This window comes from Barbus barbus (assembly GCF_936440315.1).
Source record: "Barbus barbus genome assembly, chromosome: 9".
Taxonomy (NCBI): Eukaryota; Metazoa; Chordata; class Actinopteri; order Cypriniformes; family Cyprinidae; genus Barbus; species Barbus barbus.
In genome coordinates this window covers 15,986,788-16,004,045 of record NC_136737.1, presented here as the reverse complement: position 1 = coordinate 16,004,045, position 17,258 = coordinate 15,986,788, and the positions used below count along the sequence as shown (strand labels likewise).

Genomic DNA, 17,258 nt, shown 5'->3' with positions numbered 1-17,258 from the left:
ATGCTAAAACTATTAATTTTAAGTTTTAAAGAATTATAATGAAAGTACACTGTAAAATGTGATCGATATATTTTATATTTAAATATATATTATTTATATATACTATTTTGTATTATATATACATATATAAAGTATCATTTAAATATATAAATGCAATATTAATACAAATATTAAATATATAAATGCAGTATACTATTTTTTATTATACATATACACACATGCATATATACACACACATATATATATATATATATATATATAAAGTATCATATTTAAATATTATATAACTACATAAGATATTAAAATAAAAATATTAAAAATAAATGTAATAAAAAGTACAAAATAGAAGGAATTTTTCTGAGAAAAAATATGCATATATATTTTTATTTACTTATACATACAAACTGTATATAATGTAGCATATTATTTGGGTAAATTAAAAAATAAATAAGTGCATATATAATTATAATAATATATATATTTTTTTAACTCAGAAAAAAATACACATTTTCTCTGTATATAATAACTTACTGTATTTTTTTTTACGTAAAGTCATACTGATTACTAACAGTAAGCTCTGACAAGATGACTGCAAACAAATGCAGGCATTAAAAACCGATCATTAAAAGAGTGAAGAGTGATAAGGAAATCATTTTCTTATCTGTTCAAGGAAATAATCTGAGGGAAACAAAGTAGAGCACCAGACAAGAAGCGTCTTCCCTTGGGCAATCAAACCTGAATTTCTCACCCGTCAACAACATGTTTTCAACCCCCTAAAATGCTAAAAAAGGCTGACATTAAAGATATTTACAAGCTCTACCTTGGGCGGAGGACGTCCCAGCTGTGCATAAAACTTAGTCCAAAACTGCATGAGTGACATGGGTCCAAGTCACTATCATTCACCTCCTGGAGACAACAGATCCTTTCCATGTGCAAGCTCAAAGCAGCTGCAACAACATTCCCGGAGGAGAAGAAAAAGGGCTCTCCCGCCGGCACAACAGGTACTTTAGAGACCCCTGCGCCCTTCCTAGTGAGAGAGGACTGACAGGTATGTGCATGGAGGTTCACTCATATTGATTGTGGTTTAGTTCCTCAATGCTAAAGGTGGTTGGGAGGGAGGGGAGCTGAGCGAGGGGGAGGGGAGGAGCTTTCAGGAAATGATGCTTTTGTTGGTAAGTGACTAGAGTTACTGGCAGTCAGGCCCTCTTTACAGTACATGGTGTAACTCAACCGCATTCGTAGTGTAAACAGTGCAGCGCTACGGTTCTCCAGAGCACTGTGGCGGCTGCACCGGATCTGTTTAACACTGGCAGATCATTATTTAATGATTATTACGTTTAGTGGCTCCCAGCTGAGCACATTTCTTTCAGTCCGGGGCTCTGGCCTTTGGCCACTTATGAATGGAAAACAATCAGGCCGAGTCGTTTCACGTCAAAGCAGACGAGATAACTGACGAGTGTTTTTATGACTCGCTAGATGTTGAGTTCATTCGGATGCAATTGGCAGCTTTTCCAAAACGCATAAACACCTGCCTGGGCTTCTTACCGAAAGAAACAAACGTCAGGCCATCCGAGCGGGTCTAATCAGTTTGGAGCCCTGCGATAGCTAGTAATAGAGATCGATGTCTAGGAGGCATTTCATGGCCGTAAGCAGCTGGTGACTGCTGGCCCCCGGCGACAGAGCGGCGCCTTGATGTGCGGAGATATCAGTAAACATGAGTCACTGATTATTAGCCTAAAGTATGCTTAATATCTTTCCACTGAGGGGGTGGTGGAATGAGAAAGATGTGCTGTTAATTTGCTCAGCAAAAAAGATGGAGATTTTATGTTAATGCACCCACAATTACTGTAGTGTTGCCGTCACTTTGTAGTAAGAATGATTTTCCTAAAAGCAAAATTGAATGCATCTAGAAACTTATACATACATATATACAAAATAAATATCTTATTACAAAATAAAATTTATATATATATAAAAAAACCTAAAATTAAAAATACATAAATACAAAATATAAAACAAACACAAAATAAAATACATAAAAATCTAAAATACACAAAAATTTGTTACTGAAAAAATATTTGCATTTATATATATTTATCTTTAAATATAAAAACAACACAAAAATGAAACTAATAAAAAGTGTAAAATATAAACAAAATATATTTATATTCATTATTTTATTATTTATTATTTAAAGTACTATAAATAAAATAAAACAAATGTTAATTAAATAATAAAAATAATAAATAATAACAATATTTAATAAATAATAAAAACATTTAAAATATAAAAAATAAATATAATAAAAATGCATAGTAAAATGTATGTTATTGACAACAAAACATTTATATTCATTAACCTTTTAATTATTTATAATAAAAATAAATATTTTTTAATTAAATAAGCAAAAACTATTTAAATATATAAAAACAAATATAAATATAATAGGAAAGCATGATAAAATGCATGCTATTCAGAAAAAATATATAAACAGTGCATAATACAATGAGAACAAAATATATTTATAGTCATTATTACATTTATTTATTATTTAAAGTATTTTAAATGAAAGAAAACAAAAACAATTTAAATATAAAAATAAATATTAATATAATACATAATACATACATAAAATACATGAGGTATGTTATTGAGGAAAATATATTTATATATATTTTGTATATATATATATATATAATACAAAATAATAATAAATATATATTTTCCTCAACACCTTTTTATGTATTTTTATGCATATATATATATATATATATATATATATATATATATATATATATATATATATATATATATATTTGATTTTTTATCATATATTTTCTCTGTATATAATTTATGATTTTATTTAAAGTGCGCATGTGTGTGTATTCATATACAATATATCTAAAATATACATAAAAATTGCGATAGGGTGTTTAAACCATAAAATAAATGGCAAACACCAAGACAGTATCTTGAATTTGATAACTAAGACACATCTGAAAAAAATGCAACGAGGAAGATAAACACAGGCATCTTCCTTCCTTGTAAGGTGTGCAGGAAAAATGGCTTCCAGTTAAGTCGAAATTGTGTAGGCTAAACTAACGACTGTACTTTTCCTCTGAAATCCACTTACGGCAACCTCCCACCCAAAGCAGTCTGAATATCTAAATCAATCTCTGCAGAGCTCAAACTCTTGAAGCAGTTCAAGAAAAAAAACAAAAATCTTTCCAAAGACCCTCCCAGAGCTGCGGATGACGATGCATGCACTACAAAACGTGCCTGTGACTGGAGTACGCACAAGCATGTAGGTCTGTGAGCTTTGTGGTCAGCCTGCGGTTTCTCATTCTCATGTTGTAGAGTTCAGTTTGTCTTTTCCTTTAGTTTGAGAAACATCTTACGTGCTCATCAAAGCAAATAAACCAAGAGGAATGTTTGCACTTGAGAAACAGATAAACAAATGAGCGTTTGCAGTGCAGCACTCGGCTGGATTCAGTGAAGCTCTGTGCTTTTGCAGCTGCAAACTTATCAGCATCCTCAGGCCAGGTGCACGACAGGTGACAATTAGCATGTGTGCATGCAAGATCACCAGAAAGAACTAAGATTTGATACAAGAATGCTGCGATCATTCACACCTCCTACCAGTGGTTTCATACTAAGCGAAAATAATAAAAAATGCTAACAAACTTCAAATACATGGAAATTGTTCAGGCTATCATGTAGCCTAAAAGCTTTTTAGATTAAAAGATATCCTCACACACACACACCTCTCTCTCTCTATAGTATTTTTATATTTATATATAATTTAATAAATATGGATAGAAAAAAATATTAAATTTTTGTTTAATAATATATGTAAATAATCATTAATTGTTATTGTTGTTATTTCATTTTATTTTTATTTTTGTTAATTAGTATAATATACAGCCTATAGAATAACTGGTAATACATTATAGAATTTATATGATATTATCATGATTGTTTTATCATTATTTTTTATTTATATATCATCATTTATTATAATTTATAAATGTATAAACAAAAATATAAACAAATATTAAAAATACAAAATAAATATTTTTATAATTTATAAAATTACTATTATTATATATGATTACATATTATACACACAATAAATTATATATTTTTAAAATGTATTAATTATTCTCTCTCTCTCTCTCTCTCTCATACACACACACACACACATACATAATGACAATTTATTATAAATATTAATATTAGCATTCCTATTATTATTAAAAAAGGAAAAAAGAGAGCTATTATGTACAATAACTTATATTATACACACATAATACATATTTTTTATTTATCATTATATATAAATGAATATATATTACTATTATATATGATTACACAATACAAAATAAATGATAATGTTTTCATTTATTATCTCTCTCACACTCTCTCTCTGTCACACACACACACATAAATAAATATAAATAACAACATTACTATTATCATTTAAAAAGAAAAAAACATTACGATATGTAAAATAAATTATATTATGTACACAATTTTATTTATTTTTTTAAAATAATTTTTCACGTATTTTAATTTAAATTAAATAATATTTGTCAGGTTTTATCATACAAAATTAAAATACATGATTAATAATACTACAAATACTATTATCATTATAATAAAAAAAGTAGTTGTAAAAACGAGTGACAGGGGAAGTCGTGGCCTAATGGTTAGAGAGTCGGACTTGTAATCCAAAGGTTGCGGGTTCGAGTCTCGGGCCGGCAGGAATTGTAGGTGGGGGGAGTGAAAGTCCAGCGCTCTCTCCATCCTCAATACCACGACTGAGGTGCCCTTGAGCAAGGCACCGAACCCCCAACTGCTCCCCGGGCGCTGCAGCATAAATGACTGCCCACTGCTCCGGGTGTGTGTTCACGGTGTGTGTGTGTTCACTGCTGTGTGTGTGCACGTTGGATGGGTTAAATGCAGAGCACGAATTCCGAGTATGGGTCACCATACTTGGCTGAATGTCACTTCACTTCACCCGTTATATGTAAAATAAATTATATTATGTGCACAAAAAAATAATCATTATCATATATAAATGAATATTTAAATAACATTTGTCAGGTTTTATCATATAAAATTAAAATGCATGAACTATAACACTACTACTTTTTTTTTTTTGACCCATCACTACTCAACTCAGTAAACAGAGCATCTTAAACAGAGCATCAAGCTGTAGGTGGGAGGCTAGAAGATTTGTGGTCTGCCGTTATTTTGATTGCACGGTCGTACATCCTGTAAACAACAACTCGTGTCTAAACAAAAAGAGGAAATCCTGAGAGAGCTTCACATGATGAGGAACGACATCCTGAACAAGCGCACAGCTTTTGAACATTTATTTACAGATTGACAGAAAGAGACACGCAGAAAGGCTGCTGGGATATTAGGCAGAATTGGCTTTATTTGGCTCTATTAGTCATATTTTCTCAGTGTCAGTGTGATGGAGAGTCTTCCCTACAGCAGCTGTGCACCATGACTGTGATCTTCTGAAGGAAAGCATGGCATTGACCACAAGAGAGGACGTCTTACTCACATGCACCTTTCTTGAGTCTGAATCACCCAGACATGTTTAAATCCGACTGACGCTAGCAAGAGCAGATGGAAGACTTCATTTGACACCAGTGAACATGCGCTTTTTATTTGACCAGAGCTTCTCTAACTAAACATGTTTCATTACATTTAGGATTTTGAATTTTGACTTTTTTTTTTCCAGACTGTTCCAATAAATAATTTCAACAATTCATCTGCATCTTCAAACAGAGCCATTTTAAAGAAACCCTTAGATGTTTTCTGTAGAAGGACACAGAGAAGCTCATACAACCCATTTATAGAATAATGAATAGGGCTGTGTATTGGCAAGAATCTGGCGATACGATACGCATCACGATACAGGGGTTGCGATACGATATATTGCGATACACTGCGATACTGTAAGCAAGGCGATATATTGGGATATTTCTTATTTTAGGAATAGGATATGTATTTTTTAGGAAAGCTGTCATTAAGAACACACCACCATATGCAAACCTTAGCAAAAAATAAATAAATAAAAATAGTTTAACCAGAATACACTGCAGAACACACTGGGATCTGCATTTGCAATAATCAGTCCGTGTAACATTCAACATTATTGAAGCACTTTTTGTGCAGTACGAGTAAAGGGGGAAATATTCAAGTGCTTGCATGATTCTTTAGTTAAATGATTTATAGACTCTACTTTAAAGTTTCACAGTTTAAGTTTACAATTGTGACATGCAATGTCATAACATTTGATCTGAACAAAAAATTACATCTGCTTAATATCAATGAAAAATAAAGTGCTTGCAGGATTCCTAAAGAAAACAAAACAATTGTAAAACAATCAAATAAATACAGATGTTAAACATTCTCACATTCTCGCCAAGACCGCGACACGAGGACCGCCCCAACTGCACAAAACACCCCCAACACGAGAAAAAGCTGCAGCTGTTCAAAGGCTCTTCAACACGGGACGCGGCAAGCGGCAGAACCGAGGTTGCGCTCCCGCCGCGGACATTACCACAAAAGCCCAAATGGTGCCACACTTCAGCTTTCAGCTTTGTACACCGAAACGAGAACTGGAACAATTCTTTCATCCTCCATTACTCGCAGCGAACTATATTACGCTAACATTAGTGGAGTGCCCAGATGCTAGTACTTCCTGTCACTGTTGGTTTAAATTCAGAGATGAAGACTAGCGGTCGGGATATGAAGTCAAAACGAAACAACTGCCATGAATCTTCTATGATTTTTTTTTTTTTTTTTAAATATCGATATTCCGTTTGGAGAATCGATACAGTATCGCCAAACAATATATCGCGATACTCACGTGTATCGATATTTTCTTACACCCCTAATAATGAATATATAATATTCACAATATATCACAAATAATAATAATAAACACTTTTATAATTTTTAATTCATGTAATATTTAAATAAATATTTGTCAGCTTTGATCTAATAAAGAACTAATATATATATATAAAAAGAAATACAATTTAATATTAAAATTGTTCTACCTATCATGTGATGAATATATAATGATAAAAATAGTCAAAATAATTTTTTTTAAATATTAAATATAAATACTAAATTAATTAGATTTGTCAGGTTTTATCTAATATTGATGAAATATTTTGAATAATGGGAAAAAGCAGAAAAATATGATTTAATATGACTAGTTGTATATGAATAGTTGAATATTTAATTGCAAACATGATTAAATAATTAATTAAATATCTAAATAATATTTGTCAGCTTTTTATGTAATATTGAAATATATATATATATATATATATATATATATATATATATAAGAAATACAATTTAATATTAATATTCTTCTACCTATCATGTGATGAATAAAAATAAAAATATTATTGTTTTTTTTCCAGTATTTGTTTTATTTATTTTATTTATATATATATTATTGAATAATATTTAAGTGTATAATTTTTAGTTATTAAATAATATTTGTCAGGTTTCATTTAATACTGATGACATATTTTGAATACTGGAAAAAAGCTGAATTTCTTTTTTTATATGAATAGTTGTATATGAATACTTGAATATATTTCATTACAAAAAATACAAATTAATATCAAAATATAATAGCAGTTTTATATTATTTCAAGTATTACAGCTTGGAGAGGCGGGAACCCGAAACCAGCGCTGGAGTAATTTTGTTACAGCAATTAAAGTGGAGCCTAGGGGTGTGCGATATGACGATTTTTGATCGTGGACGATAAAAATGTCTCCACGATCTGCTTTTGAAGAAATATCGTAGCATCGTGCTACAGCGCACATTATGTCAAATACAGTTCTGGTCTCCGTCTCTATGTACTGTACAACACGACATACAGCAGTAGAGTTACTCTGACAGGACACTGCACTTATTCGCGATCGCAAAAGTACATTATTTGCACACAAGCCTTGCTGGTTAAATGTTGCTGGTTAAATGCTGGTCTGACGTGCGCTTTTTCTGAGCGCATACACCTGAAGCATGCGCACTAAAAAGCCTGTCTAACAGCGCCTGATTACTCAACTAACTTATCTTTTGCGCTAATACTGTCAAAACACACAAGGTTTACATACAGACTGAGTTGGTTATCTCTAAAATAAAAGTAAATAGTTAAGAGAGAAACGGATGTGTGCCTGTATATTAGATGCGTGCAGCTCTTAAAGGGACAGGACACTAAACATGCTGTCGACTGTCATTAAAGGGATAGTTCACCCTAAAATTTAATTTCTGTCATTATTTACTCACTCACATGTTGTCCCAAACCTCTATTAATTTCTTGTGCTCAACCCAAAAGAAAATATTTTGAAGAATGAGGGTAACCAAACAGTTGCTGGTCCACATTGAATTTGATAAATTTGCGAAAAATCCTATGGAAGTCACTGAGGACCAGCAACTGTTTGGTTTTCCACCTTCTTCAAAATAGCATTTATGTTCAGCAGAAGAAAGAAACTCATTCAGGTTTAAAACAACTTTGAGTAAATGATGGTATAAAAAAACATTATGACAATTTTTATTTTTGGGGGAACTATTCATTTAACGTTAACAAAACAAAACGCAAAGAGAAAAATCACTCACTATTCTTGACTGAAAAACTTTAATACAGTTGCTTTAGGAATCAGTCTATGTAGTGTTTTATTTTTATATTTGTTCATTCAATTTCATTGAATGCTCTGCTAAATACACCTATTGTACCTGAAAATAAAGCACTGTTTGTTTTATTTGTATATTATGTGTATTTGTAATGTGTATCTTTGTTCTTATTTTTTAATAAGAAAGATAAAATGATGACAAAGATTTTTATCTTCGCCCACTTTGGCCTAAATATCTGCCATGTCTTTTCTTTTGTTATCTTGAAAGGCTTTGTCTTTCTAGATTGGCTGTAATGCTCAGACAACTTGTAAAACCAAAATGACAAAGAATCGTGATAAAATCGTGAATCGTGATATGATATTTTTTCCATATCGCCCACCCCTAAGCGGAGCCAGAAAATGTGTCGCTGGTGTCTGACTCCTACACAGTGAACATGGCAGAGAGCCACAGGCTACGAAATAAGCATGCAGGGCTCACATTTAATGCCCATTATGTTCTACTTATAGGTGTGGGACGCAGGTCTAAACGTGACAGGAAGAAGGTGTGACAGCACTGAAATGAATCACGTCAGTCAGACTCTTTACCGGCTGTCCTGTTTGGGAGGCACCTCCTCTTAGAAAAATCATTTGTTGTGTAGAAATGAAAGTGGAAGCGTGGCAGAGTGGGACAAAGGCAGATGGGGGAAATGTTCAGAAAACCCATTTTATATTTAGAACGATTTTTACATAGCATGCTTTTTTTTTGCTGAAAACATGCTTTTTTTTTGCTGAAAAAGTCTTTGAGGTTAAGGTTTCTCATTTTACACTCCTGCATGTCTTCTTTAGTGGCGATTCAGTAACAAACATGCTACCAAAATTGTTTAGCATAAAAAATGCATTCTGATGGTTTTATGCACTTGGCAGCCAATAATTTAGCATGCAAAAAAACTTCACAAATCATGAGGACATCATGCAATCTGTACGAGTGACAGACAACTTTGCGCAAACTGGAGTTCAACTGGTATTTATTATGTATTTTTGTATTTATTTTAATATAATAAGTTGCATTTTATTATGTGTTTTTTTTTATTTTTCAGTTTTTTTCAATTTCCCAGGATCTTTTTTAATTTTCTCCGCCTGGACTTTCCCTGATTATGATTTTTATGATTTTATGATTTTGTCGTCTTTATAAGTTGAATATATATTTAGTAGTATCTCTATTTATAATTATCATATTTACAAGTTCAATAAATGCATAATATTTCCAAGTCAATGACTAATAATTTAATAATTTTAACAGTTAAAGGTCCCATGACATGCTGTTTTTTGGATGCTTTTATTTAGGCCTAAGTGGTCCCTAGTACTGTATTCTGAAGTCTCGTTCCCGAAATTCAGCCTTGGTGCAGAATTTCAGCCACTACGAGCCAGTCCCAAAATGAGCTTTCCTTAGGACGAGCCATTTCTGTGTCTGTAGCTTTAAATGCTAATGATGAGGAGAGAGGCGGGGCAAGGTGGAGGGTGGGTGTGTGTCCTGCAGCTTGCGGCCACGGTACCATGCGCTAATGTTGACAGTGGATGTATCGCAATGGCTCGTAGACACGCAGTCGTTCAAGCTTTTCAGTTTGACCCAGAATCTGATCCGGATGGAGAAGCACCAGATGAAGAAGTTGCAACTCAGCGGCTACAGCAGGACGTCTCCGAATGGTTAGTTTAAAATATTGTGTCTGGATACGGTCAGTGTTTCCCACACATAGACTTTACCTGGGCGGACCGCAACAATATCCACCGCCCGCTGCCATCAGCTTCCGCGTCTCACACACACGATCGCGACTTTAGAACAATATTTAGTAACTTTCAGACCCTTTAGGCAGCTTTTTTCCCATAACGGGTACATACTAACAAGCCTAGCGACTTAAAAAAAAAAAAAAAAAACCCTTATCATTCAGTTGGAATATGTCTCCAGTACTGCCCCGCGAGCACAAGGTCTCTCTCCCGGCGCAGTGTCGCCTCTCTCGACGTCTGTTCTGAGCAGCGAGCGGCAGAGAAGCAACGCTTTCAGTTTGCCTTAAAGCAGCAGACTCATCAATAAATCATTTAAAAAACAGCGTTTACAAGTACTTGTCGCTTACTGTTTGGACTTTTAAATATGAACATAATTTGTCTGTTAATATGCACAGTTTATTACTGTCTCTCTTTAGAAAAAAAAATTGCGCTCGCCTCGCACGGTCGTAGCTCATTTTCATGGGCGGGCAAAGCAGAGAAAGGGGAGGTAACCTTTCCCCGTATGACGTCATAAGGGGAAGATTCCAGATCGGTCCATCTGAGCTTTCATTTTCTCAAAGGCGAAGCAGGATACCCAGGTCTCGGTTTACACTTATCGCCATTTCTAGCCACTGGGGGACCATAGTCAGGCTAGGGGAACTCTAATGAAAGAGATTTATGGGATTAAAAAACCTCATAAAGTGAAATTTTCATGCCATGGGACCTTTAATGACTTTATGACTATATGTTGAATAAATATTTAGAAGTTTTTTTAGTAGTATTTTTATTCATAATTTTATAATATTTATTTAAATGTATGCACATTCATATACAATTTGATTTCTATTTTTTTTAATTAATTTTCTTTTAAATAAAATATTTTTAAGTCCAATAAACGCTTGATATTTCCAAGCCAATGACTAATAATTTAACAATTTGAATTAATGATTTTATTACTATATGTTTAATAAATAGTTAGTAGTTTTTTTTTTTGCAGCATTTTTAGAATATTTATTTTAAAATATGCACCTTTATATACAATTTAGTTTTCATCTATTTGTTTAATTAATTTTCTTTTAAAGTTGATGGAAACCCACTGTTAAAACATATATTTTAAGTCCACTAAATACATATTTCCAAGTCAATGACTAATCACGATTCAGGGTGATTAATTAGATTTAATTGAACAATTTTAGTTAATGATTTTACCTTTTTGTTTTTATACATTTAATTAATATTTAGTAGTATTTTTATTGATCATCTTTGATCACTATTTATTTAAAAGTATGCCATTTTTTTTTACATTTATGTATTCAAGGAAATCCACAGTTAATATATATATATATGTTTTTTTTAAAGTCCAGTAAATGCATGTTTGAGTCAATAACTAATCATGTGAAATAATCAATACTAATCATAATTTAGATTTTTGCCATAATCGAGCAGCCCTACAAACAGGCCATGATCACAACCCATCCATTGCTTCACAGAACCTAAAAAAAAGGTTATTTAGCCCTAAAACTGTCTCTTGCCACTCTAATCTGATGCTATTTACAGACTTAAAACTTCCTAAAAAGTTTTCTGAAAAATGATTAACTATGCACTTATCAATACCAAGTCTCTGTGAGATGACAAACACAGTCTTCATCCCATCCAGACATCATTTCATCAGCTGTGAACACAACCCAAAGAGGATCAAAGACTCCAAAATATGCCAATGTCCCAAACAGCAGGGTCTTACCGGAAGGTCTTCATTCTGACTGAGATTCAGGCTCGGGAAGTCAAAGTCGCAGAGGACGCTGGGAAGCAAATCCGTGTGCATGTCCGACGGGCCGCCGAGAAGCTGCTGCCTGAGACAGAAGAAATTCACGAGCAGAGTAAACAGACGGCCAAAAAAGGAAGAAGGAATTTCACCGTTTTGTGTTGGAAAAACAAACAGTCACATGACCGACAGAGTCAGGCTGGGAGATAAAAATGAAAAATAAACCCACAAAATGACTTTAAATAAATAAATGCAACATTAAAACAAGTGTATTTAAAGAGATCATCCCTAAAAAGTAAGCAAATGATGACTAAATGTTCACATTTACTGTTTAAATTGAATTCTAGATATAACAGACGAATTGAAGTGTTAAAGCGCCACTCGTCATGTGACATTCATTCATTGAGTGCCTGTCATGTGACGTTCACTTTCAGTTCTCTTTCTTTCACTTCACTTCACTTCACTTTGTGGGAAATCACCGCGGTACATTTCAGAAAGCTTCACACCGAGGTGGATATTTTTGTTGTGTTGCTAGTTTGGATGATACAGTTGAACTGCTTTGAGAGCAAAGTATTCTGCCATTGGGCATAATATGACTTTTGATGATCAGAGAAGAGAAATGATTGACAGCTGAGTTTCTATAGGACGAGCAGAGACAAAACACATACATAAATACATTTACAGAGGGGATGAAGAGTCTGAGACCACTTCCAACACCTGGGATTCAAAATTTGTATAAAATAAATAATGTTTTAGGATTTAAGACAAATAAATAATTGTAAAGAAAAAATGAGGTATTAGGATGTCAAATAATAAATAGAATTATTTGAATTTTAAATGTTTATTAAATTCAAATAAAAATGGTATTTAATTATAAAAATATAAAATCGAATCCCCATGGTATACATTTCTGTATAATATGCATATACAATAACGTGTCAGTTTAGAGTTTTTTGTTAACAAATTTAATCTTTTTTTATTAAGCAAGGATGCATTAAATTAATCAGAAGTCACAGTAAAGACATTTATAATGTTAATAAATATGTCTATTTCAAAATAAACGCTGTACTATTCATCAATTAATGCTGAAAAAAAAACAATTTCCACAAGAATATTAAGCAGTGCAACTGTTTTCAACATTGATAATAATATGAAACGTTTCACTGGAATATTGGCTGCAAAAATATATATACCCATACATACATACTTTTAAGTATATTATTAAATATATTTCAAATATTTTAAATATTACTATTTTTATGTAATTATTTTGATTTGTTAATATTATACTTAATTCATAATAACAATATATAACGGTACTATTTTTTGTATTGCATTGTTTTAAATTATTTTTATTTTCTTTATTTAATTAAGTTATATTTACTACTAAAAAATATATTATTAATAATTTTTCAAACTTTTGAACAGTACAGTATGTATCATTACTAAATAAAGACAATATGGTAAAAAAAAGTAGTAAAATATTATTATACTTATGTATTTTTGGATGAATAGCAGTCAAAGGAATGTGTATGGAAAAAATGAAATCAATGAAATGGAATATTAAGCTGGAAATAACATATGTAAGATTTTTTTATCAAGAATGGATTGTATTGAATGCTAGTCTATGATATTTCTGGTTTATGTTATTTTTTTAAATAATAAAAAATGTAAAATATAAAAAAAATGTGGTTTATATTATTCTTCGCTCGGATGGGCTTTATGTTTTTTTTTTATAAAAATTGAATTTACACATGATACTCTTAACATGACACTATAAGACCAGGGACATTTATTAATAGAGTAAATATTATAATTCATTTAAATTTGCAGCAAATTTGCAGAAGAGTGCATTTGTGTTCCTCAAATAAACTTATTTAAATATCCTCAGACTCAAGAGGTTATATGGAAATCCCCTTCTTCTGATATTGCACTGCAGGTTTGACACATTGATTCAGGCGCATTCCATCAACACAATACAATTCACTCTGAACCATCCCATAATGCCCCTCTCTGCTTTGTGTAATCTCATCCTTCTGAGAAAAATCACCCGTATCTGTAGCAAACGGTGCAGGAAAATGAATTATAAAATCATTTTTAGGGTAGTACATAAATACTAATAAAATATAGTCTCTCGAAACAACCTGTTTTTGTTATTTTATTGCTTTCAGACAGTGTTAGCGGTCAGGTAAACAACACTCACTCGCCAAGTCTAGACACCTTTATCAGCTGAACGTTCATTCAACACACAGATACACATTACAACGTGTTGAACAGACTGTATGCCTCTGCTTGTTTTCACTGTGTTAAATTAAATATGGCACCAGGGACCAGAACTATTTTATCGACTGTAGCGCTGAGATTCCTTCATGTCTGGATGACACTATCACTGGCTCAAAGTGTGCCAAAAAAAAAAAAAAGAAAAAGAATCAAAATAATCTGTATATTATTTATTAGACAAAAACAAACATCTACAACAACACCAAAAACAAAAAAGGTGGCTTGATAACAAATGACACATTTGTACATTTTACAGTGGCAACGCTTTTGCACCTCTGCTCACTCAAAATAATAGAAATAATAATAATAATAATAATAATAATAATAATAATTAATATTATTATCATCATTATTGTTGTTGTTATTATTTAGTTTTCTTGTTATTAGCATTATTTGTATTTGGTAATATAATTGTTAATTAATAGCAATTACTTTTATTAATAATAATAAACATGGTTAATTGTAGTTTTTATTGTTAGTATTACTACTACTACTAATAACAGCAATTTTTAATTAATATTATCATTATTATTATTCTTACTATTGTTGTTCTTGTTATTATCAGTTTTATTTAGTATTATAATTCTTCATTAATAGCCATAACTATTATTAATATTAAAATAATAATAAACAATAATAATGTTATAGTTATTATTGTATTGATAATATTATTAGTAGTATTAATAGTATTCTGAATTACAAATAAAATCTTTTTTACCATCTTTTTAAAGTTATTAATAATAATAATATTTATTTTGAAAATATGTAGTTAATTATTGTTATAACAAGGTTAAATGTTATTACTAATAATTTTTATTTATTAATATTACAGTTAATTGATAGTAATGATATATAATAATAGTAATAACAAATATAATTATTGATGTATAATAGTAGTAACAATCGTAAACATACTAATTGTATTGTTATTATTTTTTTATTTTAGTAACATTTTAGTTACAGTTAATAATAATTACTAATAATATAATTACTTGATATATATAACATTAAAATATAATGTAATATAATAATTTAACAAACAATAATGATAATATATTTCCTTCAATTTAAGAATAGAAAATAATAACAATCTTGCCTAAATGAACAACATTTTTGAGGTTTGAATCATCTGTTTAGCTATGACTCATGAAAGTGGGAAAACTGATATCTGGTGTCTTGCTGTGGAAGAATGTAATACGAAGCATAAACTAATAAGCGTAAAGTTGGTAGTTTCCTAGTCTGTCTGCATAAGTTGATTCTGAATATATTTTTTAATGAATGTCAAAGCAGCATTAAAGGTTTTCACACTGCCAGCGATGAAATTCTGTGAATGCATCGAGATGTTTTTCCACCAAGGAGTGGGTGGAGGATGTAGCACTGACGCTAGCATCAACCACAAACTGTTATTCTTTCTAAAACCGAGACCCTTATTTCAGTGTTTTTCAAACTCATCGACCTTTGCACACATATATCTCATCCACCTCGGTTCCCTGTGCCATACTGCTACAATAAATCGCTACTGTGTGCTATAAATACACAGAGAGAACTTCCCACAGTCTCTGTAAACAAAACACCCATTCGTTCACATGACCTCTGGTGGCACCTGATCACAAGACGGCATGAAATGATCACGCATAGCAACAACTCCAGAATGAACCGACATTTTGATAGCGAAAGTAACAAAATAAGTTCATTTTGTCCACACAATGAAAGTCAATGGGGTCCAAAAACAAATTTGTTTGTACCCCATTGACTTTCACTGTATAACTTTTGGAGACCTATCCCTTTAAATTTTTCCACGCCAGCTCTTTAAACAAAAGCCGCTGAGTCAGTCTTTTATGCAACCGGGTGGCAACAAAGCAGATGTTTATGAAAATCATTATGGAGTGCCAAAGGCTTCACCAAGTCGACTAAAATTGCAGACAAGTACATTATCATATGTCATGTCAAGTTCAGGGATGTTTTTGCTTGCGTCTTATTGGTTCATGAAGACATGAAGGGACTTGTTGTGACATCCTGTATCGAGGTTACAAACACAAAATAGACTTTTATCATCAAATAACTAAGAAAACCACTGCTTCAACTTGGAAACGGCCGACATAATACAATGGCAATACACTTTTCTTATGGTAAACATCAAATGACATTTAAATATGTATCAGTTTATGGAAATGCATGAGTAAAACAGGACAGAAATTTTATGTGTCAGGGATTGGAGATATGAAAATATGGGCAACTGAAAATGAAAGTCATTTTAGATTTTGATGGAAGATTACAAAGACAAACAAGTTTTTTTTTTCCTTTGGAATGACACGCACGATAACACGTGTTAGTTAAGAAGGGTAACTCTTGGTTTCATTCTGACTTCTTTTAGGTTTCCTCTAGGTTTGGAAAACAGTGGAAGGTATCAGATATCGTGATTAGAGAGAAGTCTGGGTACTTACTGGTTTTCAGATTGCAAGGGACAGGGCAAGCTGTAGGTCTGAAGGGGGAAGCTCCAAGGGATGTTGGCAAACACATGGCTCTGAAAAAGAGGAAATGAAAGGTTTTAGGTTCTGGCTGATAAGCTAAATATAGTACAAAAAAAAAAGTTGATAAAACTTATGTATTATATTATATATGATAAATGGGTGATAGGAAAGTTGCATTATATGCATTGTATGCAATAAACATATTTATAATAGTTTTGAACATATAATCAGATCGGCACAGTCTTTAACGGTTTTTAAATCATCTCTTAAAGCCTATCTTTTTTCTTTGGCTTTTAATTCACTGTGAATTTATGGTATGAATCTTGTGTTTT

The 17,258-nt window shown here is 31.7% G+C and overlaps 1 protein-coding gene across 1 annotated transcript in view; it reads right to left on the bottom strand.

Annotated features, from left to right (window-relative positions):
• Positions 1–17,258, bottom strand: part of LOC306875308 (protein strawberry notch homolog 2-like) — a 55,343-nt gene that overhangs the window by 23,693 nt on the left and 14,392 nt on the right. Inside the window, exons 3-4 of the mRNA XM_079425777.1 lie at positions 16,900–16,979; positions 12,155–12,263 (exon numbers count right to left, since the gene is read on the bottom strand). Of these exons, the coding sequence (XP_079281903.1) occupies positions 12,155–12,263; positions 16,900–16,979 (189 nt within the window). The remainder of the gene's footprint in view (positions 1–12,154; positions 12,264–16,899; positions 16,980–17,258) is intronic.